Source organism: Anarrhichthys ocellatus, unplaced genomic scaffold (genome assembly GCF_004355925.1).
Source record: "Anarrhichthys ocellatus isolate YVR2014 unplaced genomic scaffold, GSC_Weel_1.0 scaffold45, whole genome shotgun sequence".
NCBI classification, from domain to species: Eukaryota; Metazoa; Chordata; class Actinopteri; order Perciformes; family Anarhichadidae; genus Anarrhichthys; species Anarrhichthys ocellatus.
Genome location: NW_022280075.1, coordinates 321,210 through 346,501, shown reverse-complemented (window position 1 = coordinate 346,501; position 25,292 = coordinate 321,210). Strand labels below are relative to the sequence as shown.

General features: G+C 43.8%; 1 protein-coding gene across 1 annotated transcript in view; it reads right to left on the bottom strand.

Moving 5' to 3' along the window:
* Window positions 1-90: 90 nt before the first annotated feature.
* Window positions 91-25,292, bottom strand: part of wwc1 (WW and C2 domain containing 1) — a 37,260-nt gene continuing 12,058 nt past the window's right edge. The window contains exons 4-22 of the mRNA XM_031868994.1: window positions 24,066-24,142; window positions 23,885-23,964; window positions 18,348-18,477; window positions 15,494-15,640; window positions 15,075-15,145; window positions 14,593-14,838; window positions 12,429-12,518; window positions 10,503-11,191; window positions 7,844-7,961; window positions 7,190-7,360; window positions 6,517-6,709; window positions 5,884-6,021; window positions 5,489-5,538; window positions 4,192-4,408; window positions 3,632-3,802; window positions 3,396-3,488; window positions 1,684-1,914; window positions 1,391-1,509; window positions 91-550 (exon numbers count right to left, since the gene is read on the bottom strand). Of these exons, the coding sequence (XP_031724854.1) occupies window positions 484-550; window positions 1,391-1,509; window positions 1,684-1,914; window positions 3,396-3,488; window positions 3,632-3,802; window positions 4,192-4,408; window positions 5,489-5,538; window positions 5,884-6,021; window positions 6,517-6,709; window positions 7,190-7,360; window positions 7,844-7,961; window positions 10,503-11,191; window positions 12,429-12,518; window positions 14,593-14,838; window positions 15,075-15,145; window positions 15,494-15,640; window positions 18,348-18,477; window positions 23,885-23,964; window positions 24,066-24,142 (3,098 nt within the window). The 3' untranslated portion in view covers window positions 91-483. The remainder of the gene's footprint in view (window positions 551-1,390; window positions 1,510-1,683; window positions 1,915-3,395; window positions 3,489-3,631; window positions 3,803-4,191; window positions 4,409-5,488; window positions 5,539-5,883; window positions 6,022-6,516; window positions 6,710-7,189; window positions 7,361-7,843; window positions 7,962-10,502; window positions 11,192-12,428; window positions 12,519-14,592; window positions 14,839-15,074; window positions 15,146-15,493; window positions 15,641-18,347; window positions 18,478-23,884; window positions 23,965-24,065; window positions 24,143-25,292) is intronic.

Genomic DNA, 25,292 nt, shown 5'->3' with positions numbered 1-25,292 from the left:
ATATACATACACATATATATATACATATATATATACATACACATATATATATACATATATATATATACACACATATATATATACATATATCCGTTTGTCCAAATGTGTCATTTTAGTACAAAACTCTTTGTATGCACACGTGTAAGCTGTGTGACTTTGTGCTGGAATGATTTTACACACCTAAGAGCCTAGAAACAGCCTGTTAGTAACAGAAACACAAAGTGGAAGAGAAAGTGAAATAATAATAATAATAAAAAAAAAAGAAAGCTCTAGCAGTGCTATCACTAATTTACAAACAAAGACTATCCACATTAGAAACGCCGAGCACTTTAAAAACGTGTTTCTTCACGGTTTTGAGTGTTTTTCTCGACTAAACATATTGTTCATTTCTAAAATTCTTCATAACACCGCCAATCGTTTGCTTCATTTCATATGGGAACAGCAGGTCAAGACTCGAGGAGGGAAATACTTTGAAATGCTTCTCTACACGTCGTCAGCCGGCAGGTCGGGGATGCTGCTCTTTGCCCGTGTGAAGAACGCCATCTTCTCTCTGAAATCACACAGGAAGCAGTTGAACAGTGTTAATAACTTTATGGTTAAAGTAGTAGAATGAGATGTTTATTCCTACATTTAATGCTAAAGTAAAAATGCTGTATATTTCTTCTTCATGCACTATCACGAGGGAAGTTTTCGGCTGTGTTAATGCTTTGAATTTTGGCAAGGCTGTAGCATAAAAACACAAACTGTGTTCCCATTGAAACACATTAAAACCACAATTTTTGGGCCATTACAGCATAAAATCATGCTGTTTCAGAATTTTAATCGAAAGTCCTGGCTTCAAAGTTGTAGTTTTTACTATTTCCCATCAGATTGAGACAGTTTCTCATGACAAATATGTGCTATTTACCTGGTTTCCAACTGGGGGCATTGCTGCCGTGTTGTGGAGCACTGCAGTGTCTGATGCATACAAAGCTGTTGCTAATCATGTACACATCCCAGAGTGGAAAACCATCCCTCCTTGTATTTGAGAATGTATCTGCATGTTGGCGCCAGATTACAGATAAATATGTCGTATGAAGTTATGTCACAATACATTTCTGTGTTTGTCGTTTGTCTCACTCGACTGTACATTTCTGTGAGGAAGATATTCTCACAGCATTCATCAAATTCCTTTCTCTGCCTCTTCCCGTCTGAAATGCAACCTCTAAAAAGATGTTATTCACGAAGCAGGCGAGGGAGTGGGTGAGTGCGTGACTGTGTCTCTTTTCTCACACATACTGTGCTGAACACATTTCATGCATTCTCATCCTGGGTAGTCTGGTGGTGCTCTTATCTAGAAGCATGCAACAGAGTGTCATATTTCAGAACCCTGCTCTGCCGGTTCTCCCACCTGAAGGTCTGGACCTCGGGGACCTCTTTGCGGCTCCGGCCCCGGATCTTGTGGACCTCCTTGGCTGCTGTCCTCATCATCTTCTCCACCCGCTTCTCCTGCAGCTGCTCCTCACGAGTCTGAACGGGACATGGGGCACAAGGAGGTGTCAGCGATACTGAACTCTGCTCTCCTTCATTTACTAACGCAAAGAAAAGTGCCCTCCAGAGAACTAAAGCTTGTGATAGGAACACCTGTGCACACCTGGATGCATTGGTAATCGGACCTGAACTCGTTCTAGGACGGTCACTCACCTGTTTCTCCGCCTGCTTGAGGAGGAGGCGGAAGCGTTCGTCTTCTTGGACCCAGGCCGGCAGCTCTCTCTGGCCATGCAGCCTCGCCTTCTCCAGCTGCGTCTTCAGCTCCCGCAGCACCCGCAGCTCCTGCGCCAGCCGGGTCTGCCGCGTCCGGGACACCTGGAGGTCCATCTCCAGGTCCATGGACGTCCGCAGCAGACCGTCCAGACCTTTAACCTGCATAGGAGGCTGAAGGGAGGACAGAGGGGGATACAGTTAGGTGCTGCAGACACAACCGGAACCAAAAGATATTTCATATTTAAGCTCGTTGGTCACTAATAAAGGCTTAAATATTGAAAAACAACTTTTAAAATCCATCTCTGAGGCAGCCTGTGAGAGAAAAGACAACACCCCTCTTCTCTAATTTCATTACTCTCTAAACTCACCACTGTTAACTAGCGGTGACAGCAGCTAAATATAACAGACATGTTATATTTGAAGACATTTACATAACAAATAGCTAAACATGAAAGCCCAAAATCTGTTACCTTAACAGATGAAGACATCGACGTATTTAAAGTCACCTGAGTGTACAGGAACTGTGCAATTATTTGCAAACACTGTCACCGACACGGGATGCACATTTGTGGATTTCTGTCTGCTGCTGAGCGCCAGCAGGGACACAGAGATTTTGCTGCCTGCCTCTAAACTAATAGAAGCTGGCAAATGTCAGAGCTGCATTAAACATTCAGACGGTTATTAAATATTAAGAGTCACTTCACCGGGAGTCGTCTGGCGGCTTTGACACACAAAAATGCAAATAGGCTCTCCATCTCCCTCTCTCTGGAGAAAGGAGGCGCCAGTTAATGTGGACGCCGGTAAACCTGCAGGTTTGACTTCACTATTAAACTGTCAAGAGCTCGAGAAGCAGGGAGGTGACGGCAAATATACAGCAGAAGTCCAATCACTGAGACATCTTTGACTCAACAAACAGCTACAAATGTGATCATTTAAGCTCAGGTTTGAAGCTCCAGTTCAAGTTATGTGTACAGTATATATATAAAGGTACGATTATGAGTGAGACGAAGAACATTTCTCTGTTGAAAGGTTAAAAAAAATCAAATTTAAAAGCTGCAGACACATTTAAGAGACTTCGGAGATCATAAAAATGTTCATAGAGCAAGAAAACCCTGATTCCAGCGGCTATCATATTTGAACATTGTGTGAGAATCTTTTTTTTTTTTTAACGAGTCTCTCCTAATTGATCCGGGACTTCACGTACAAAAATGAGCTTCATATTTTGCCGGTCAGATTTACATAAACGTGCTGCATGATGGTTTTACGTTGCGCACACAGCAGCACAGACAGTAACGTCACAGACACACATCATGTCACCTGAGTGAGTGAAGAAGACCTAAAGCGAGCAATTTCTAACACCTAGCCCAAAACACGCAGTGGAGGAACAACCTTAAAAAACATTTATGACACCTTTGAGGCTCATTTGAGAGAGAGACGGTCTGGTAACTTGGTGCAGTTTGGTGTGATCTAAAAGTCAATGTTTTATTGTGAACATACAATTGAATGTAAAGTTTCCATAAAAGGAAAGCTACATAAAAAAAATCTCTAGCGTAGTGTCGTCATGTCACGGTCGTCCCCTAATCTGACACAGCGACCATCTCAAAACAGACAAGTATTTTTATTTCCAGAGAGAGAAAGTTTTTAGGTTTTACCTTTTTCATGCGCATGCTGCGTCTCTCCGAAGCGTTGCGGACAAACGGAGACTTCTTGGAGAGGGTGGAGCTGTCGCTGTCACTGCGGTTAATCTAGAAAGACATTTTAGTTCATGAACACAACTGTACTCTTATTTTATTCATCAGAGTTATCAGGCAGAGTTTTAAGGTCTGATGTGTGCTGATATTTCATTGTATTGTGGCATTTCTTTGCTGCCGACACCAGCTTCACTCACCCTGCAGATGTACTGGCTCTGAGGTCCAGGGGAGAAGGTCTTGGAGCGGATGATGGTGTTCCCCCTCATGAAGGGGTTCTGATGGTGGACGTCCGGGCGGCGTTCCTTGGGTCGAACCACCGAGGAGTGGTGGGACGGCAACAAATTGTCCATGCTCGTCTCCTTGTTCACCTAGACAAGAGCACACGGCGATAATAAGGAGAAGACGCCGACAGATCAAGAGAACGGAGCCTCAAAATGTTTTACGGATAGTTGTTGGAGCTTTTTTAATGTCTGGTAGAATGAAAAACGACTTCAACTCTTGAAGAAATATGAAAGAGAAACTTCAACAACCTATAAGAAGACAGAACAAAACGTCAAATACCAATAGAGGTTTGAATTTAGACATAAAACGTTTACTTTGATTTCGTCAAAGACAACTGAATGTCTGAGTTGAGATGAGAAAAGACAAAAAAGAAGACAAAGAAGAAGAATACGTGACAATGGAAAGAGCTACTCGTCCATTTCCTGCTCAAGTGGGTGTTGAAATTCCCCTCTGTGCCTGAAATCCCAAAAGTTACCTTTTCTGTGATGGCTGCTGCTGCTGTTGGAGGTTTGGTCGCCTTTTCCTTTTCCTCTTCCTCTTCTTCTTCGTCCTCCTCCTCCTCCTCCTCCTCCTCCTCCTCGGCTTCCCATCGGCTGCTGTCAGGATAAAACCCGTCCTCTTCTTCCAGAGGTCCCACTCCCTCCACGCCGTTTCCTTCCTCGTCATCAAACATGTCCAGAGGGTCGCCGTGCCTGACGATCAACAACAGAGATGCTGTTAGAAAATGTCTGATTCAAATTATAATTATGCCAATTAGAGCCTGTATTTTATGGAAGTGAAGTTCGTGAGTGGCAGCATTTATCATTTAACAACTGCGTTTGTTGAATGACAAAGGGTTTTATTTATTTACTAAAAATAGTCTGAGAGTGTAATTTCCATTTCTACGCTTATTTACGTGTACATTAATAAATCATGGAGTATTTATGATTGCAGTAATTATATGAGGTACTGTCTTTTCTATTTCCTACCGCCTTCAATCTGTATAATATGTTCAAGCTGCTATATGTGGAGGGATGGATGTGTGTGTGTGTATTTTAACGGAAAGAAATGAAAAAGAAAAGAAACAAAAAAAGTGGGGGTTTCGTAGAAGTACGTTTTTATATTTGTCAGAGTAAAGAGTGAACGAGCAAAACTCAAATAGTACATAGTATGTGTATATAAATACACTACAGTAAACAGATACAGTGAGTGAGAGAAGTTGCAAGTGAAAAGTGATTGAAACAAAATACTAGGTGGTCTATTTCCTTCCTTCCTGTGGAAGGAGACAGGTGTTGTGTTGAGAGGACACCGTGGTGGTGGTCGTAGGTCGTGGAGTGTCTCCGAAATTCAAGCAGCTTTATTTACTGTCTAAACCTGCCAGGTTACATTCCGTCTGAGTGTGTGTGTTTCTTCACTCCACAAACACACACCTGGTAACCGACTGCTTCTGCTCAGTGAAGCGTTACACATCGTCTTTCAGTATAAAAATATGAGTTTAACAAACCAAATCTGGGAGAAACAGACAGGAGAGCCATCCTCCATCTCCTGTAGAGAATACGCTGACTATGGATTTTTTTTTAAAACACACTACAAAACAGCGAAACTATCCCTTTAACATGCAGTTAGATGATGCCCTCACATGGACATCTAGAAATGTACAGTTAAATAAATGGAGAACTGTTAAAAAAAGTGAGATGGAATAAAAATAAAGACAGAGGAGAATGCATGGTCACAAATATGAGTGAAGGGAATAAATAATAGAATAAAATAGATGTTGGAGAGGGAACACTCACCACTCATCGTCCTCCGGAGCTCCGGCTCGGTCGCTGCTGGAAACACGAGTCTGAAAACAGAAGCACGTCAGGACCAAACATCCGATAGGTTCATAATTTAAAAGTGTCGTTATCTGACTGTATTATAAGCTGTTAACGTCTTTCACTAACAGCAAAACAAGTAATCGTTTGCTTTTATTGTCACGACGTTTTCTGCATTTTCTCGCACTCCTTCACCCCAAAAATGTGTTCATACTGACCATTGCAGACATGTAGCAGTATTCTATGCTTTTCACACATTTCCTGTTTAACACAAACTACCGGACTAAAAATAGAAAAGCTTTCATTCAATTAGCTTTTAACAACACAGGTCAGTGTCAAATCTCATTGTTAAATGTCACTCTGGTTTAATGTACCCTGTCAGAGCCGCCGACTGGTCTGCTCTCTTTGTCCTTCTTGATCTCGCGCATGAAGGACCGACTCAGCAGATTGTACCACTTGGTGCATCTCTCCTCTGAGCAGCTGACGTCGGCCAGGCTGATCTGGGCCCCGGCCTGCAGAGAGGGGGGGGGAGGAGAAAAGGTAGATCACATTAAAGTTAAGAAGACAGAAATATCTGGAGCGTCGCAGCTCATCGTGTCTGTTCAGAAAATTCTGCCATTTTGGCTTTTTAGATAGTGTTTGATTTCTCCACTGTCCCAAAATATACAGTTTCAACTGTCCTAAAGTAAACGCTGGCCAACCTAATTATAAAATGTGAATTGTTAATCATAATTAAAAGTGATGCGTGGAATAAATAAAACCCCACGGAACGCTTTAAAAAATGTACTTTATGGTTCCTGACCATTTATTTTCCAGTACACCCTTCACTTGGAGTCCTGATATTTCATAATTTGTTTTAAGTGAAGTACTTTCCTTTGTTCCTTTGAAAGACAACTTATTTTTTAAAGTTGAATTGAATCTAAAGCACTTTGAAAACTGCCTCAGTGTTTGAATCGTGCTTCTTTCCTTTGTCTTTTGTTTCTGCATTTTAAATCAGCATCACCTACCAGACACTGTTCATGGCCCGACTTGCTGGTGTTGCAGACGTCGACCCTCAGCGTCTTCTGCCGCAATGCACTGTGGGATATCTGCATGCTGAACACCTCGTTGACCTCCACGACGTCCTGAGGCAGAGAGCCGCGTGTTCGGAAGAGGCAGCGCGTAGTTTCCACGCAGGGCAGCACCGCAGAGCGCACATACCTGCAGGACAAACAGGAGCGAGATCGTATAGAAACGGATGCTATTAATTAAGTCTGTCGGAGTAAAACAGTCTTCGCTTATATTCATAAAGCTGTTTACATGGCGAATGAAAATAAATACTCCACGAATATTTTCGTAATAATATTTTTGATCATTCGTATCAGTTTCCTGATACGAACGATGTTCTTCCCATGTAAACATACAGAGAACCCCCCCAGCCACACATATGCATGAGCAAACAGAGTCTACGGAGGCATTACACATGCGAGGCTGCAACCAACAAAAGTAAACGCTCTTTCCTCTACCTGTCTCTGTGTTCTCAGCACAAGCAGTATTTACTGTAACTGTGTCTCGTCTTTTGTTTGATCTGAATATGTAAACTGTGTCTACTTCCAACTTATTGTTTTTGTACATATACACCTAAACTACTCGCTAAGCAAGCATCGTCTAATAGACAAGAGGTAAAAACAAGGGCCGTACATTTTGAGGTCAGCCGGCAGACAGAGGGCGCTGCAGTTGGACAGCTGCATGACGTAGATGGTGAAGCGTTGGTCTCTGGACTCGTAGCGGAAGCCGAGCTGCACTTGAGAGCAGCTGAGCGCCAACCTCTCCTCGTAGGAGCTGAGGAGGAGGTCAGCAGGGAGGCCCGGCCTGGAGGAGACACAACCACCAGACATGCATACTTCTGCGTCAAATATCATGTAAACTGAGACGGACGGGGGGACTTCAAATTATTATTTTTTAATGCTGTGTAAAAGCAATGTAATGACACCATAAAGGTATCGTAGATGTAAGTCTTTAAGTGTGACGACTTACAACTTTACAGAAAGTGGAACTACATCCAGGATTTCAAAGGTGTCTTTGTCACATACACAAGTAGCATTTAAGGTGAAATGCTTCGTGGTAAACTTCTGATATTGTGCTAAAGGCTTGTGTTAAAAAAATAAGGATTAGAGAACAGAGATGCAGAGGATACGAATTCAAGAAATATTTCTTTAAATATGTAAAAAAAAAAAAAAAAAAAAAGGAAAATAAATGTGTCGAGTGCAAATAAGCGATGTACAGGGCTGGTGAAGTCCCCATCCTATATGATCATCTTACAGAATGTATTGTCGATTAAAAGGGGCTTCGTACCTGCGTTCTGAAGGCTCGTACACACCGCTGTCACCCGCCACCGACTCGTCAGACACCGCTGAGGTCACGCCCATCTTCTTTGGCCCCGCCCCAGTCCCTCGCAGTTGGGGAGTCGAGTCTAAAGACAACAGAAGCAGGAAAACACGGTGAGGATGTCGCTAAATTTACATTTCTGTTTTAATAAGTCTGGAGACATTCTATATTTATCTTATTGTCAACAAATGAAAAAGAAAACAATGAACTGATCCTAGACAAAGTATCGTGTGTGTATCCAGACCACACTGATTCCTATTCCTCTGGGCCATAGCGCTCAAATAATGTCCGCAAAATATTGAATGCATCATGACATGACAATCATGCAGACAACCTAACATCATCGTCTTCAGGGCGGAAAACAATGAAGAACTAAACTATGATGAGCTATTTCTGCCCATACGGAGACCTTGAAGAGTCCCTGAACATTGGTTTATTATATTTGAGTTGTAAAAAGGTATTTGAAAACAGTTTGGCAAAGCAATGTCAAGGGATGATGCACCCCTCCTTTACTTTTGCAATACCGAACAGGGCAACCGGCCACAGGCTGAGGGGCCCAAAGTGTTAGGGGCCCCCCAGGCCTTCACCTAAAAAAAAAAGTGTCACTCAAAAAAAGACCTAAAATGACCACAGAGAAAGAAAAAAAGACCAAAACATCTGAGACGCAAAGAGACTCACAACAACTTTAACAAAAAACAAAACAACCACAAAGAGACACAACATGACTACAAAGAGACACAACGCAGAGCGTCAAAACAACCACAAAATAACTTCAAAAACAACGACAAAGACACACAAAACAACTACAAAGAAACAACTCTAAAGCATGTGTGTCTTGCTCCTATGTAGGAGAGGTGACGGGGTCTTTTGCATGTCCGTGCTCAAGGACCCATTGTCTCATAATCGGCCCATTCTTTGAGCATGTCAGTCACAAAAACCTTGGCCTGAAATGGTAATTGTACTTCCTTGGGTACTTCCCATTGCAGCGGTTAGAAGCATTTCTATGTTTCATCAAAAATTCAAATATAACTTAATCTCATATCATATGAATCTGCTCATAATGCATGCTAGTGAGCCTCTGGACTGATAAAACATAAAACAAGGAGCACATATTTAACCACAGAGGAAGTTCAGTGGACAGCAGAGGACTGTAGACAGTTATGTTTATTATCTTTGTTTATAATGTAATTAGATGCATTTATTTTTTAATTGGGCCAATGTAGTGCGTTCCTAGAAGACGCCACAAATAGCTGTGTTCTCACTGAATAAAATGAAGTGTCTGCTGTTGTTGCTGTTGACCTGATCACAGCCTTATAAATAAAGCCTGGTAGCAGCAGAGATGGAGAGTGAAAAGGAAACCAGACACCACGTCCACCTTTCACCTGAGGCTGCAACCACAAGTGGAGTCACGTTGAGCTGCGTCGGGGCTCAAAGCTGCAGATCAAACTTCAGTTGAGCCTCACAGCGATTCAGCTTTCATTCATTTCAGTTGCAACAGCGGCTCGTTGAGGCAGTTGTTAAGCCGATGTTACTTCTTCTCTGAACACATCTTAGACAATAGAGTGCTGCAGGGACGACTGGCTTTCGTAGGCAACATTAGGCTATAAACAAACTACTACTCACGCTTGTGTTCAGCACAGACCTCATTCAATGCATCTAACCAAAAACCAATTCACTATTACTAACCGGTGCTGCAAATTCATAGAAAAATTCTTCTTCTAACTGCAGAACTTGCCTGAGAATCATCAAGTTTTCTTCAGTTTCAAAATGCACTTCACTGACAGCTGTCTGATTTCCCATGGGTACATTGCAAACAGGAGCTGTATATCTCACATATACATACATACATAAATAAATATATATAAATGTAGCAGAAGTACACACCCAACGGCTGTAATCCAACACCTCCCCTCAGCTCTCCTCTCACCAGCAATCAGGTTTCACACACAGTGTAACATTTCTCATCACACACACACACACACACACACACACACACACACACACACACAGAGTTGAGAGGAGGAGGATTCCTGGTGTTCCGCTTTCCAATAAAGTTAGAGTGTTGTCTCTTCGTACTCTAGTGTTACAGAGATAAAGGTGTTACATCACCAGCATATCTATCTGTCTGTCTCTCTCTCTCATTGGTGCTCCTCTAATTGCAGACGATTCATCACGATTATCATTCTCATGCTTCATCATTGGAGTCGTTATCCTGCAGCCCCGCTGAGTCATTATGCAAAACATATTTATTTTATTGCTGTCGAGTTGTGACGTGATTGCTTTTGAGGATCAGAGACCCAGAGTCACTCACAGGTTTTATGACCATTCACATTGAGTTGTACTGTAGTTCGTTTGGAAGACTTTCCACCGCCATGAAGACTCCATCAAACACCTTCAGGAGTCAGACCTCATCATTTAAAATCAGTTTTGGAGCAAATCCCTACAACCAGGTACCACAATCTGGTAAAACCAGAAGAGTGGAGGATGTCCAGGATGCTTTATGTAGTATCAGCAGAAACTTTGTTCCCCCTGTATGTCTCCCCTTCTTTTTCTGTTTTTCTGCACATATAATGAGCTGCGGGAACATTTTGAATGAAGAAGAATCAAAGAAAGGCTTCCTGTTTACCTTTGACCTCCTCGCCAAGTGCGGTGTTGTGGTTCTGCTTCTCCTCCAGCCTCCCGGGACCCCCGTGCTCCTTCTGCCGCTGCTGCTCCTGAGAGTCCAGGCTGAGCTCCAGTTCTGCCAGCCTGCTGTGGAGCTCCAGATCTAGGCTCAGCCCGCCGGGCCCCGTCTGCCCCGTGAATGTCTCTCCGGACAGGAAAGTAGTTTCCGTCACAAGCGGCGAGCACGGCGGAGACAGCGAGGAGAGCGACGACCGGGGGGATAAAGAGGTCATGGAGCGGGGGGTTTCTGACAGTCTGAGCGCCTGGATCCTGGACGACCCCGACTCCGCTCCGACACCTCCTCCTCGTCCTGCACCTCCTCCAGTGGAACACACCGCGTCTCCCCCCGCCCCGCCCACTTGTCTCTCAGGCCTCTCGGTGAGCCTCTCTGCTGAGCCCGTCACCACCTCGTGTTCGTGTATGGTGGTGATGGAGCTGGAGGGCCGGTAGCCTCCCTGACCCTCCTGCAGGAGGCTGTCCAGCTTGTTTTGGAAGTCCGGGTCGGCCAGCTCCGGCTGCTCCAGGTAGATGTCGGTGAAGCTGAGGGAGGAGGTGGAGCCCAGGCTGGAGGTGGTGGCCAGCGACCCGCGGCTGGACGTTAGAGAGCCTCGACTGCTGCCGGACGAGCAGGACAGCGTGCTGGCCGACAGGCTGCAGGAGAAAGAAACAGTTACGGTCTCAGGTTCCTTGAAGCAGTCATTTTTTGGTTATCTTTTTCCACATCTTCCGGCCCAGCAGGCGAGATGTTCACTGCCAATTTGAAAGCTTCAAACCAAATCTAGGACCTAAAACACACCTTAAATATCGGACTTGAGGGACTACTTTCAGGAGGAAAGTGGAGTCATTTTCTTTCCCCCTACTCTCTGTCCTCTACACTCCTCTCAGTTCCTTTCCTCCCCTCTCTCCTTCCTCTACACTCCTCTCAGTTCCTTTCCTCCCCTCTCTCCGTCCTCTACACTCCTCTCAGTTCCTTTCCTCCTTTCCTCCCCTCTCTCCGTCCTCTACACTCCTCTCAGTTCCTTTCCTCCCCTCTCTCCGTCCTCTACACTCCTCTCAGTTCCTTTCCTCCCCTCTCTCCGTCCTCTACACTCCTCTCAGCTCCTTTCCTCCCCTCTCTCCGTCCTCTACACTCCTCTCAGTTCCTTTCCTCCCCTCTCTGCATGAACAGCTCTCTAATTAAAGCAGGGAGGCTCGTTAGCGCAGACAGAAAAAGACTTCCTGTCCTCCGGGGACAATTTGATGGTAATCAGACGATGAGGACAGTCGGGATGAACGAACCGTGAGACGAGAACAGAAATCAGGGGGGGGACTAGCCTGATGAGGAGACGGCGAAAACCCCGTCACTGTCAACCCTTCAGATAATACTCGTTTGAACCTAAAATCCAGGAAACATGTACATTTCTTACAACGGCCTTGCCTCATCTCGGGAAAAAACTGTAATACTGAGGCCGTATGTGGGTTGGGCTGCAAAATGAAGATTTGTGCCGCGATCACGACTGAAATCAAAAAGACGAACGGAGCAAAATGTCTTTCATCTTCAGGAAAACGTTTGGTCATTAAAGGCTAAATACATCCCACTTCACTTCAAAGCTCTGCTCTCTGCCTGCTTGGAATCTAAAAACTAGATGATTTGTTTTGCGGTGAGTCATCGGACGCTCAACGAAAGAAATATGCTGAACTAAAGAAAAGATGGATGAAATAAATGGCCGTGTAAAATAAGTGCAAATGTAAATTAAGCCAAATGACGTAAAGAAATGCTTTGAATCAGTGAAATAACTTGGTGAGTACAGTGTTCTTATAACTGATGGTCAATTCTACAAAAACAACATCCATGTTGCAATAAACAGAAATGATCTTTTGAGACATTAACAGCAGAAATGAGATAAACCTTTTGAGTTGAGTATGTAGCGATGAGGCCAGTCGAACCGTCTCCTCCAGCTCTCTGACCAGCTTGTTCCTCTTGCAGTGAAGTCGCAGTCTGAAATGACAAAAATATATATATTTGTAAACTAATTGTTGTTGTTTTTTCAGACCTGTAAGTGGAAAGTAACGCCTTCAAATCATCTTAAAAAATGAAATGAAAACAAATCGGATCGTTTGTCAGCTGCTTCCAGGTTGGACATGAGTCACCTTCACATTTAGGAAAGAAACACTGAGCATAATCCTCCGTCTCTGCTCACGCTGGAGGTGTGAGCGCTTCAAAAGAAAGTTAAGAAAGGTGAGGCGACGGCGGCGACGTGTTTCGGGTATTGTGAGCCGCTGCTTTGTGTTCAGGTGACGCCGGTGTCGTTTGTTTGTAGGAGCTTTGTTTGGAGGAAACCCCGTCCATTAACAGCTGCTACTATGATCCATGTTTTGAGTGGAAACAGGCCACAGAGGGGAAGCCTTTGATCAGGTTACAGGCTGCTGCTGCTGCTACTACTACTGCTACTGCTACTACTACTACTACTACTGCTACTACTACTACTACTACTACTGTGTGTGTGTGCTCATGCTAACGGGACTTTGTGACTGTGTTTCCTGTCTTGTTTTTAGTTCTTCTATATTGTACATATGTCTGTTTTTTTCGCATGCCAGTTTGGTGTTGACCAAAGACAACTGTCAAGCACCAAAAGCCGGCATCAAACGGAACCGACCCAGGATCCAAGTACGGAAGGCACGAAATGATACTCAGTCAAACTGGGCCAGGTAGGGTCCCAGGTCTCAGTCCGTGTGTCAATACATCTAAAACTCAAGTGGATCCACTTTCTGCGAGTGTTTTCATGCTGAGCTTTGCTGACCTGAGTGGAGGTCTTATTGACCACGTCTCTGATAAGACATCCACGGCCTCGTGAAAACAACTTTAAAACTTCTAAAATAAGACCGTGCTGCACTTAAAGACACTGATTCAGTGCATTTGACATCTTCACAACCTGCAGACACTGAATACATGAGTGTCTGCATATTTCTTGTGTGTGTGTGTGTGTGTGTGTGTGTGTGTGTGTGTGTTTGTGTGTGTGTGTGTGTAGGCAGACTACAAGAGGTTCTTTTTGTGACCAGGCTCTGCAGCCTCTCAGGTTACAGGAACAGGAGACGGGACACAAAGAGAGACTGAACTCAGGTAGAGTCCGACCTGAACGCTGAATAACAGGCGTCCTGTTAGAGGGGAGGGGGAGAGAAAGAGGGGGTGAAGAGGGAGAGGGGGTGAGAGAGAGAGAGGAGAGAGACGTGCAGGATCTTGGCGAGTCTGGTTCGCTGCCTACTGCTATTTCAGAAAAGAGAAAGTGGTACAAAACTGAGTGGATAAGTGAAAGAAAAGAACATGGAAGTGTAGAAGTCTGGAAAAGAGGAGACATGGATAGAAAACAAGGAGAGGTGACAATAGGAGAGAAAATGAAACAAGGAGAGGAGAGGACAAGAGAGGAGACAAGGAGAAGAGTGGGGGGAGATGAGGAGAGGGGAAGCGACAAGGAGAAGAAAGGAAAGGAGAATAAATGAGAGGAAGTAAGGAGAGGATACAAGGAGAAGAGAGGAGACAAGCAGAGGGGAGGAGATGAGAGAAGAAAAGAAGAGAATGGAGGAGAGGAGAAGGGGAGAAGAAACAACGAATGAAGAGGACAGGGCAGGACGGGAGAGGAGAGGAGAGGCTGCTCATTGTGCTCACTGTCATGCTCGTCTCTAACTCTTAATAATCATGAGGGAGGTTTGACGTCTCTAAAGGTCGAAAGGCCAAAGGAGTCAAAGAGAAGTAGAAGGTCAGTGGTTTCATCAGCAGATGAGACAATAACGACCACAGTTACACCGCTGTCATCACCTGAGCCGACCTTCTCCATGACGCCGTTATTCAGCCCTTCAGACATCTTGTAATAGTATAAAAACAGAGGAACTGGTCCAGCTGTTACTGGTTTTTACTGACAGCTAATGTCAGCTATGCTCTCATCCAAAGACAGAATGTTTCTTTTCTGCACTCCTCTTTTGAGTTATTATTATTTATGGTGTGTATGTTTACATGGATGTATTTGTAACTGATATTTGGTGTCCCGGCCCTCCAGAGAGACCCCCTCTCCTCTCACCTCTCAGTCAGAGCCTTGCTCTGGTTGTCTCTGGCGGCCTGCAGGTCTCTCTCCAGACGCTTCTTCTCCGACTCCAGCTTCTCGGCGTCGTTGGGCTGCAGCCGCTGGCGAGGGCTGACGTACTGCAGCTCCTTCAGCAGCTCCTCCTTCTCGTTGATGAGGATGAGGCGGTCTCGCTCCGGGTCCAGCAGCCCCGGCCACGCCTCGCTGTCCAGTTTGGCGATCTGCACCTCGATGGTGGCGATCCTGAAGAGAGCGAGGGGAAGGAAAGGGAAGGAAGGAAGGAAAGGAGGAGGTGAAGGACATAATGGACCATTTAAGAATCATAAATTATTATATGATATTAATCATTGATGCATTAATGTGTTTATCACTTTAATGATGTAGCTGGTCGAGGCGGAGCTCATTTTTATTATTTTATATACTTGTGAATTCCCCCCTTATCTTAACAAACGTCTCTCCATCCAGACAAAGAAACGTACCTTTTCTTGGCCTCCTCGTACTTCAGACTCACACGAACCTTCTCTGCCAGTTTGTTGGTGCTCGTCATGAACTGAACACAAACAGAACATGAACACAATGACACGGTGGACGATAACATGCATCAAGTCATCAACCAATGCTCAGATCCTTTACTTTAGCACCAAAACAACATAGTAAAACCACGTTCATGTGTACGGTTCATGAGTACGGTACAAATGTCAAAGATGATGATGCAGGTGTACTCGAGTGGAGAACAATGATTTTTTTAACTAGTCTGACAATATTGAATGTTGGGCTAACTACTGCAGTCCAGACCTAAAGGCCAGACTCTCTTGCTCTCTGTGGCTTTTCCTAAAGCTGCTACTTTTCTCCGTGGTGATAAAAAAAAAGTGAAGCTGATTTTCCGCCCGGGACTCACCTCAGCGGGGATGTCAGTCTGCGAGCCGGCGTCGGAGTAAAGCCGAGGGATGGACAGCTCGGAGTTGGCGAGCGAGGGACTGCTGCCCCACAGCTCCTGCTGGGAGCCGGAGTCCAGCTGGAAACTGTCCTTCAACAAGGCCAGTTTCTGGACAAACACAGGAGGAAAAACAGGGGTTACTGGGACACTGCAGCAGGAAACTACACAAGGAATAAAAATACGATGTACAGTGGTACTGTACAATATTAATAGCACCGTAAATGGCTTATTGTTTCTGAATCAAACGTTTTGTCCTTTGCACAGCGATCTTTTGTTTGATCGTCCGGGAATTGAAGCTACAAAGAATGAACTATGAAGTTTGTCCCGACTCGCTGTACATGGGCATCGGTGAGAGCGACTTGGGGCAAAGAGCGTCTGCAACATGACAGAACTGTGCGGTGTAAAAGATACATCCGCTGTGCTGGCTCCATGTTCGCCATTTGTTACAGTGACGCAGCAGCGAAGGCTGTCGCAGTCGTCCTTTCATCTTTACAGATTCAGATTAGCATCACATGGGATGAAGAAAAGATGCACATCCTCACAACTGAGAAGCTGGAGCGAGAGAAAGTGAGGTGAAAAGTGACAACGCCGGCCCTGACAGTTCAGAGTGAGGCGGACCTTTTCAATTCTGAAGAGGAGCCGAGCGGCACCGCTGCTAGCAGAATGTAAAGAAGTTACCAGGCTAGCTACATCAATCTGGGGTTTACGGTCACGGTCCCAAAGATGAGGTGGCTCCTTGGTTTCATTGTCGGTATCTGGAAAGTGCTACTTGGGGAGTTGGGTCTGGTGTATAGAGGTAAATGGTCTGATAAGTCTGGGAACCCGGGCTGATCAATTATTTGTTTCAGCTCAAAACTGTAGATGTCAGAAGTCTGTTAGTAAGAACACACACCTCTCTCCATTTCTCTAGCCGTCAACGCTCCGACTTCATGCATCCAAGCATTAAGAAGTGCAAAACAACACAGCCATACAAACACACACATATAGACACACGTGAACAGACAACCTCACAGACTGAGCTGTCAGCTGCAGATGGTAAGGTGGAGGGAGGGGGAGAGACGGGAGAGAGAGGGAGGCGGAGTAGAGTCCACAGAGCAGATTATGTATTATTGAACACATCCTCCTCCCGCTTCCTCCAAAACCAATCTGCAGCCAGAACGGCCTGATCTATCTATATCTATATGTACGTATGTACGGGGGGCGTATGTTGGAATATTGTCAACACTGGAGTCTAAAATGCTTAAATGGTAAAAGAAGATTTATAAACATCTGTTCCACATTTTCTATTGCTTTGCAGACTTGTTGGTGCCTGGAGCATCAAAGAACATCTGCACCGTTAAGAAACAGAAACACATAATTTTATGAGACTGAAATCTAAAATAGAACCTAGAGGCATTATAATAATGAGGTATTTGCAAACTAGAGACAAACTAATTGTCGTTGCATGGGAGCCCAGCGTATATCAAACCGATTTTAATGTTCGTCTACACTCCCCTCATTACCTGCAGCCTGTGAAGTCCCATCATGCAACTTTAATACACACTGCAGGCACGGTGGAAATATGAAGATAACGCTGTACTGCAATGCTGTCTCTCACACACACACACACACACACACAAACACACACACACACACACACACACCAAGGAAGGAAACTGAAACTGGAGGGAAACTAATGTTGTATGTGGAAGACAGGAGCAGAGTGGAGGAGAGACGTTCATGCAAACGGAGCATATTTGGAAATTTAACTGCAACCTTGAGCAGTTTTGAAAAGAAGGATTTGCTGCTTTTCTCTGTTTTATATTAGTGGATATTGTCGGGGAAATATTTCAGGGTGTTGGACTGCTGGTCGGACAAAACAAGACTATTTGAATACGTCATCTTGGCCTCTAGGATGGGAGGTTTTCGCTATTTTATAGATAAAATAATTAACCAAAAACTACAATACAGAAATTTCATAATCAAAATGCTGCCTAGGTGCAGCCTTAAATCCTTCAGTCCAGCCTTAAACTACTGGTGGTTTCTGAGACACCGTGTCACCTGAAATATCAGCACTGACAGAGATGAAGACCGTCAGCCTGTGATTGCAGCTCCTAACTCACCGTCTTCCACTCAGAGGTACTCAGACTTTATACTACGACGAGAATGAAACCTCACAGTTGATGAAATGTCGCTGCCATCATCGAGATAGTTTTCATTTCCCAAAAACCTCATCTCAAACACGGCCCCTCGCCCTCTCCTGAGTGAACTCGACAGGCTGTCATCACAACGACACTAAAACACCACCTGCCTCCCTGCAGCCTCAGCGACTGTATGCTGGTCACAAAATCGTTTTAGTTCATCTGGCCCTTTCCTCGCAGCAATATAACGTAAAGGTGTAAAGACTCTCCTGGGAGTCGTCTGAAGCCCTCATCTCCTCGCCTCCAGGTTCATTTCCTATTCTTACTCTACGTCACAGACCACTGCCTGCCACAATGAGAGTTATACTGTACCTCAGAGTCCATCTTGGGGTAAGTAAGCTAGAACCTTTTTTTTTTTTTATTATGGTCCTTGCCACATTTTAATCTATCTATTGAGAGGATTTATGGACTATTTCACACCTGGGATGAGAAGTAAATGCAGTGAAATAAATGTACCCCTACAACCGTCGTTCAAGAAGCCGGTTGTGCCGACTACAGCGATATTTATTCATTTAATTTGTGGAGAAAAAGATGCACACGATGACGGGGCCTTGCTGCGATTTCTGACATGAATTTATTTTTTTAGTGACTTGACTTTTTGGGTTTGTTCCCTCTATTAGAAATGTGATTTTTACCTGCATGAGTTCCTGCTTCTCCTTCTCCCCGGAGCTGATGGCGTCTCGGATGGAGCGGACCTCGCTGAGGATGGTCTGCGCCTCCTGCAGCTTGTAGCCATACGGGCTGTTGGACACCTTCTGGTCAATCCTGGGGGTCAGGAGGAGGGGAGGGGAGGGGGGGAGAGAGGGAGCGAGGGAGAGAGAGAGAGGCAGGATAGATGAAGGTCAGTTTGGATGACGAGTCAGAACGATGCAAGTAGCCGAGGGGTTTCATCCTGTCAACAATGTCCCCAGATCACTTCATCCACTGTCAGCTGCTCGGGACAGAATATCAGGTAATTAATGCTTAATTAGCTGCTTTTTACTGATGTTCACGCAAGGAACTGGGTCAGCTGAGCGAACACACATCACAGCAGCACTTTGACTCCTTTTCATACAGTTACACTAAAGCTGTCCGGGGTAAACGCATCCTTCTGCTCTGCTCTGGAAACGTAGGAAGGAACTCGCTCACGGGCACTTCGACGGCCGTTCACTTTTCCTCACATGTATTTTCCAAGCTGCTCTTTTGAGCTCGTGTTTACATATTCTTTGTGGAAATAATGTCTGGGTTTATCCAAAGAATGTTGTAAACGCTATACTGTGATTAAAACACTCGGGCCAGCGAACATGCACGTCTTTGTTTTCCCCAAATGCATCGCTGCACTAGCTGATTTCTAGTATACCTCCAACAGGGGAAATAAAAAAAAACCTGTAGACTCCTTGATGGGCCAAAGCTTGGAAACCTGCAGCCTCAGCACCAAAACCAGAATTTCAATGAGCTGAGGACGGCAGCACATTCAGCTGGCTTTTAGCCTGCTTCCACACTAAGATGGCTGATTTAAATATGCATCTTTTTCTAACTGTTTTTTTTTGCATTCTATCTACAATAATTTTTTTGACATTTTCTTTCAGACCTGCACATAAACTGTTGTTAGACGGGTTCACATCCTTAAAGCTGCGATTGGATCAATGTCTCAGTGACAACAGGTACAAAATGACACTGAAATGACTATTTCTTAATTGTATCCGACAACAGAAAATGTGTTAATAGTGGTGTTAAAATGTCAGATGGAATTTTGAGTGATATTTTAAAATGTTGCAAAATAGAAATGTGAATAAGACGCGTTTCCATCAACTGGTTTGAATGAATAAACTCGACTGCAGCGTAGTTTGGTCAGACTATCTGCCAGGAAACAGAGAAGAAGTTGCAAACCAGAAATAAAACGTGTTGCCTTGGCCCTCCGACCCTCAAACCCTTCAGTAATGTGTTACAATTGGGCAACTTTTCCATCATGTCCGCTGGTATCAGCCATGTTTCATGTATGGAAGCAACGGTTAGTGAGAACAACTAAACTGTGAGTTCAGCTGTTTGAACAGCACAGGTGTTCATGCAGCCTGAAGCAGGAGGTGACTCAGCAACAGCTGAAACTGAACATGCTAAGAGTTCATTTCACGGTTAAAATGCGTTGACGCAACAGCCAGGCTGTGGACACGTTCTCGACCAGGTTGAGTACAGGATTAAATGCTTGCTGCACTTGTAACTTGTGATGAACCCCCGTTAGATCCAGAAGAGTCGCTGCAGGAAACAGCCATCGGAGGCAGCAGCAGCTATGTAAACCCTGTCATCAGCAAGTCATGCATGCATCTGAATAACAGGTCCTTTCACATTCTTCAGAGAGGGAAGAGGGGGAGGGAGGATTGGACAGAGAGAGAGAGAGAGAGAGAGAGAGAGAGAGAGAGAGAGAGAGAGAGAGAAAACAAGGTACACAGAGAATGAGGAAGTGAGGGAGGGAGAGAGAGAGAGGCACTTGTCTGTAACAGGCTGAAAGAACAAGTAATCCTCACTAAGTCCTTCTCAAACAGCGACTTATGCTGAGAGAAAACAGTGTTATGAACCTTTTTTATAATTACAATCACAATGACCTCTTTCCAATAACAAGAGAGAAAGAGAAACTTTTAAGAGATACTGTCTAAGCTGAAACGTTACAACAATTTAAAAGTTCCACACTGTAACCATACTGTTGTTCTTGAGTCATGGTTTCATGGACAAGCAAGCGCCTTTACCCGTTTTAGCAAACATCTGCTTTTCTTAAGGGCCCTTATCTAAAACACAGAATCCCTCCCTGTGGGTGCTGGCTGAGATATGCTGACTTTTAATCTCTAGTGTTGGTCAAGATCAAAAAGAAGCATCCGTCTTCTGTTAGACCCTCCCTGCCTGGTTTCAAACTCCTGGGACTCTGGCTTTCCACCCTTAAAAACCATCATCGGGTTTATTTCTTGAGATTGTTTAAAGGTCCAGCACTGATGTCCTACAACCCAGAAATGAGTGAGCATTTTAGAACTTCAAAAAAGTCAATGTGTTATTATGGGTTTGTGGTTAGACCCCTGAAATCAGGCTTAAAGTCCCAGTGAGACTGAAGTTAGAGCATCTTTAGCTTCTGTGCTGTGACATATTTCACAGTGAGACTAAATAGTTGAGGGGTTTACAACTACAAGAAAGGATATAAATCATCAAATTCTCAACATTTGATTGGACCGCTAGAAAGTGGGCGGGCTTTGAGTGAAGCGTGATGCGGCACTAAGGAGGACTGTTGGGTCCACAAACACATACCTACCTCCCTTAAAAGTAGGAATGTAAGTAGATGCAGAGGCTTTTTGTCGGGTGAACCAGTGCGATGCTAACTTCCGGGTTGTTCTACAAAGATGCATCATTACTACAGCAAAATATTGTGATGTTTAAAAAGGAAAGGGATGAACACAAACCGTTGCCACAAAGTTTGAAGCACACCATTGTCATAGTGAGGGGTTCCCAACCTTTTTGGCTTGTGATCCCCAAAAAAAGTGATGTCTACTTGTGAACCCTTTGTATATGGACACCAATTGTTTCTGAAGTGTTTTAGAATTAAAATAAAATGGTCCGCTAAATTACAAACACAAAGGCAAAGAGCCTTCCTGGAACCACCGGTCTCAAACTTTTCTCTCCTTCATTTGAACTAAGGGACATAACCCAAACCTAGGAACACAGACCCAGACAAAAGCTCATTAAAGTCTTTGTCCATGCAATTTGTTATATTGTCACCTTTCTGTGCTACAAAACAGAAAACAGCACGGCTCTCATGCTCCAGTATTTTGTGAAATCTTAACAGGAGCAGAAATGTCCGGCTGCATTCCAGCCTAAGCCCATTCGCATTTCTGCAAACAGCGATTGGTTGTTGAATGCCGTCCGATGACTGTAACAGGAGAGCAAAGTCATGGAGGAATGCCGTCAGACCGCTCTGCCTCAGCTACTCTTCACTGACACTCTCACTGTGCTGCACGACGAAGACCGGACATTCCTTTTCAATTCACCATCAACCGACGGCTGTCTAGCATGTCAACTTCCCAATGTGGCGAATAAAATAAAACAAAGTCAAATCAGCCTCAGTCTGACGCAAAGAACAAAGGGAAGAAGGAATCCCTTTCAAATCCACATTCCCAACTAATGGCTTCACGGGTACACCTTGCACATTTCTGACAAACCCACTTGTTACTCTGAGGAGTGGAAGCAGGTCAGATAGACGGGGAGTTTCCCTCTAGAATCCACATTCTTCAGCTGTTGTTGCACTGGTGCTTTTATAGAGGCGTTAGTGTTTAATGATCGGATGAAATGTGTGATAGTGCTGAGGCAATAACTGAGAAAGTGATAAGCAAGTCCGCTGCATGGAAGTTTCAAACCAACTTTCATCCGCTCAACTCAACACATTTACTGTTGAACAGGATCCTTCATTTCCATCATGTGTGCTTCGTTTTAACAGTCACGTGTACCTGTTCTCACTGACGTGTTTGTGTCTGTTGCTACTAAATGGGCACAAGACATTGATTTGATAACAGCTCATATACGGTGAACATAACTTCCACCAGATGTTACTTTGTTGTCCGACAATGAGCATCAGCTGTGGCTTATAGACATTTAAATTTGGTGATCACAGACAGAGTTAGGGAAGACGGAAAAGGGTCTAGTAAGCATATTATCAGGTTCTTACTATGAACAGTGGAGTCTTTTTGACAGATATCTGTATCTATTCTCACTGGTTTTAAGTGGGACAACCATGACTTAGCAAAAATCTGAAGACAGTTGGTGTGTTTGCTGTCACTCAAAACCCATTTTTACATTCATAGCAGTTAAGAGTTTTTGAGTGTTGAACGCCCAATAATTAATAATTACGGATGTAATCACAAGCAGCGCTGTCTGGGAAGAGAGATCCAAAAACACACCTGCAATTACAGACATAGGTGATGCCAAAGAGAATGAATGGAGGTCTTTAAGAAATGTAATCATCGGAAACTTTCGGTTCTGAAAAGTGAAGCCAATGAGAACGTTTCTTAAACTTGCATTCTCTCTAATGGCCAGCAGGGGGCGACTCCTCTGATTGTACGGAAGTCTTCTCACTTGATTTATTACCTCAGTAAACATTGTAAACATGAGTTTATGGTCTCAATCTCTATTTTAAAGTCTTCTTCAATACAGCATGATGTTCATTGAGTAAATTAAGGTCCAATTTAGAGTCAAACAGACCATAAAGCAGAGTGTGACTACCTAATGATTGACAGGTCGCTACCACGGTGGTGTTTGGGAGTTGTCAGTATTTTTTGTATTGTGACACTTTCACAGTGTGTTTTCAGTTTGTGAAAGTTCACTGTCACCTTTTGGTCCCCTAAAAGCGTCTAATTCAGCGTTCGGTTGCAATTAGCTCCACCCACTCATGTCATTTCTAGTTTCAAAAAACCAAGATGACGACGGCCAAAATGCCGAAGTCGAGGCTTCAAAACGGTGATCCACAAACCAATGGGTGGCGTCGTGGTGACTAATTCCACCTCATATACTGTATACAGTCTGTGCTTAAAGCGGGCTTTCACTTTACTGCCACACATGTCCAGACCCGACCTGCATCATGGTTTAACCTATTTTTCCGCGTCCACACTGGAATACAATGCCGAAGATTTCACAAGGATCCGCTCTAGAGTAGAGACCTTTAGCAAACTATCAAAAAAACACTGGCTTAGTCTTGACTGATGGCCAAAACAGAAAGATGTGACGTATATTCTCAGGGGGAAAGGAGCTGTAAAGTACTCGCTATAGAGATACATTTTTATGTATTATATATATATACATTATACTACATGAACCCAGGAGATGACTTTAGATTGCCCAGACACTCCACCACACAGTAAACGTGTCTTGTAGGCAGAAGATAAATCTGTAAAGGGAAGGTCACACATACACTTGCTATTCAAGTCAGATTCTCACTGTCTTGCTTTGCTCGTCAAATTAAATTAGGAAGGCCGGTGGTCGCATAAAGCGTGAGGATCAAATCCCAGAGTCGGCTGTCAAAGCGATATACCTGTCAAAATGTCCTTCAGCCAGAGTTCAAGGAGGAGGAGGCTAGAGCGGAATGCTCACTCTAGGAACTAATACCTCCTTAACAGAGAGAGGCTGAACGAGTATCCGTGTGAGGACGTCGGGATGCCACACTTACCCTTTGAGGGTCTCGAAGCCTTGTTCTTTGTACTGCAGCTCCTGCTTCATACAGGCCAGGTCCCGCTTCAGCTTGTTCACCTGAAACACACAGATGAGAAGAAATATTAGTGTTGGCCCGCTGATATTTCATTTTTAGGTATTTGTCAGACGAGGTAGAAACAGGAAGGAGAGGCTCTCACCCGACTTTTGGCTGTGGATATTTCTGCTTTTAGGATGTCTGGGTCGTACTTGCTGGAGGACGACGATCTGGAATTCACTGCAGGAAAGGAAAGATGAGAAGAGAAAAGAGAGGCGTTAGAGAATCTGTTATATGCTTCTCTCATTTGTTTATTTCACAGCTGTTTCTGTATTTCACCAGCAAGAGATGACAGAAGAAACACGTGAGCGAGAGACTTCTTTTAAAGTCTTCTGCCAAGACTTTAAAAGAAAACGTAAATCATCACAAATAAGGAATTCTCTACCTCTCTGATGTCTGTTTTTACACTCTTCTGACAGACAGATAAAATAAAGCAGCACTGATATCAAAAGAATCCTACGAAGCATTTCCTCATCTTCCCTTTTCTCCGTTCCCTCTTAGGTCAGCACCGTCGAGGCCGTTCCCACTCGGTAAACGGCACAACATTCTAAGTCAAGATTCACCAAAACACACCGACTCTGACATAACACTGCTGATAATCCGCTATCCTCCGCATGGTGACCTTTAGAATAACATCATGTGGTAATAAAACCAGAAATCACATTCCCCACACCTGTTTTATTACTAGTTTTGTTGGTGCTAATCACACATATCTGAAAACAGAGTCATCTGTCAGCATTGACGTGTTGGTCGACTGCTGTTTTTTAAAAGTAAAGCTGGAATCAGAGACATTGTTGAGTCTGTTTGTGATTATTGGATGCTAATGTACACAAGAGGGGGAATATATATTCAACAAAAACAATGACGGTGAACTGCTTATTAAAGTATGCAAGTTAATAAAACCTTTTTTAATATTTGTATTTTCTTTTTCCCCCCCTTCTTTTCTGCTTTAATATAGAAACTAATTTGTTGTTATTTAAAGTTTTTTTATTATTCTCTTAATTTAATCTTATTTCAATTTTCCTTTTTGATTTTATGTATTTATTTTCCCTTTATTTTATTATTTTTTGCCACTTATGCTTTTATTTTTAGTATAATTTTATCGTCTTAATTATTCCCTTTGATTTTTTTTGTTCTCTCTATTCTTTCACTTATCGTATCCATTTTCTTTATTATCTTATTTTTATTAGAATTTATATGTAATATGTATAAATATTTTTATTTCCATTGGTGTGGACAGCTCAGGCGTCAGTAGCACCTCCAGATCCAAGTAGCACTTCCTTTTGGTACTCACAGCTGGTCTGTGACGTGGACTTGGTACTCACAGCTG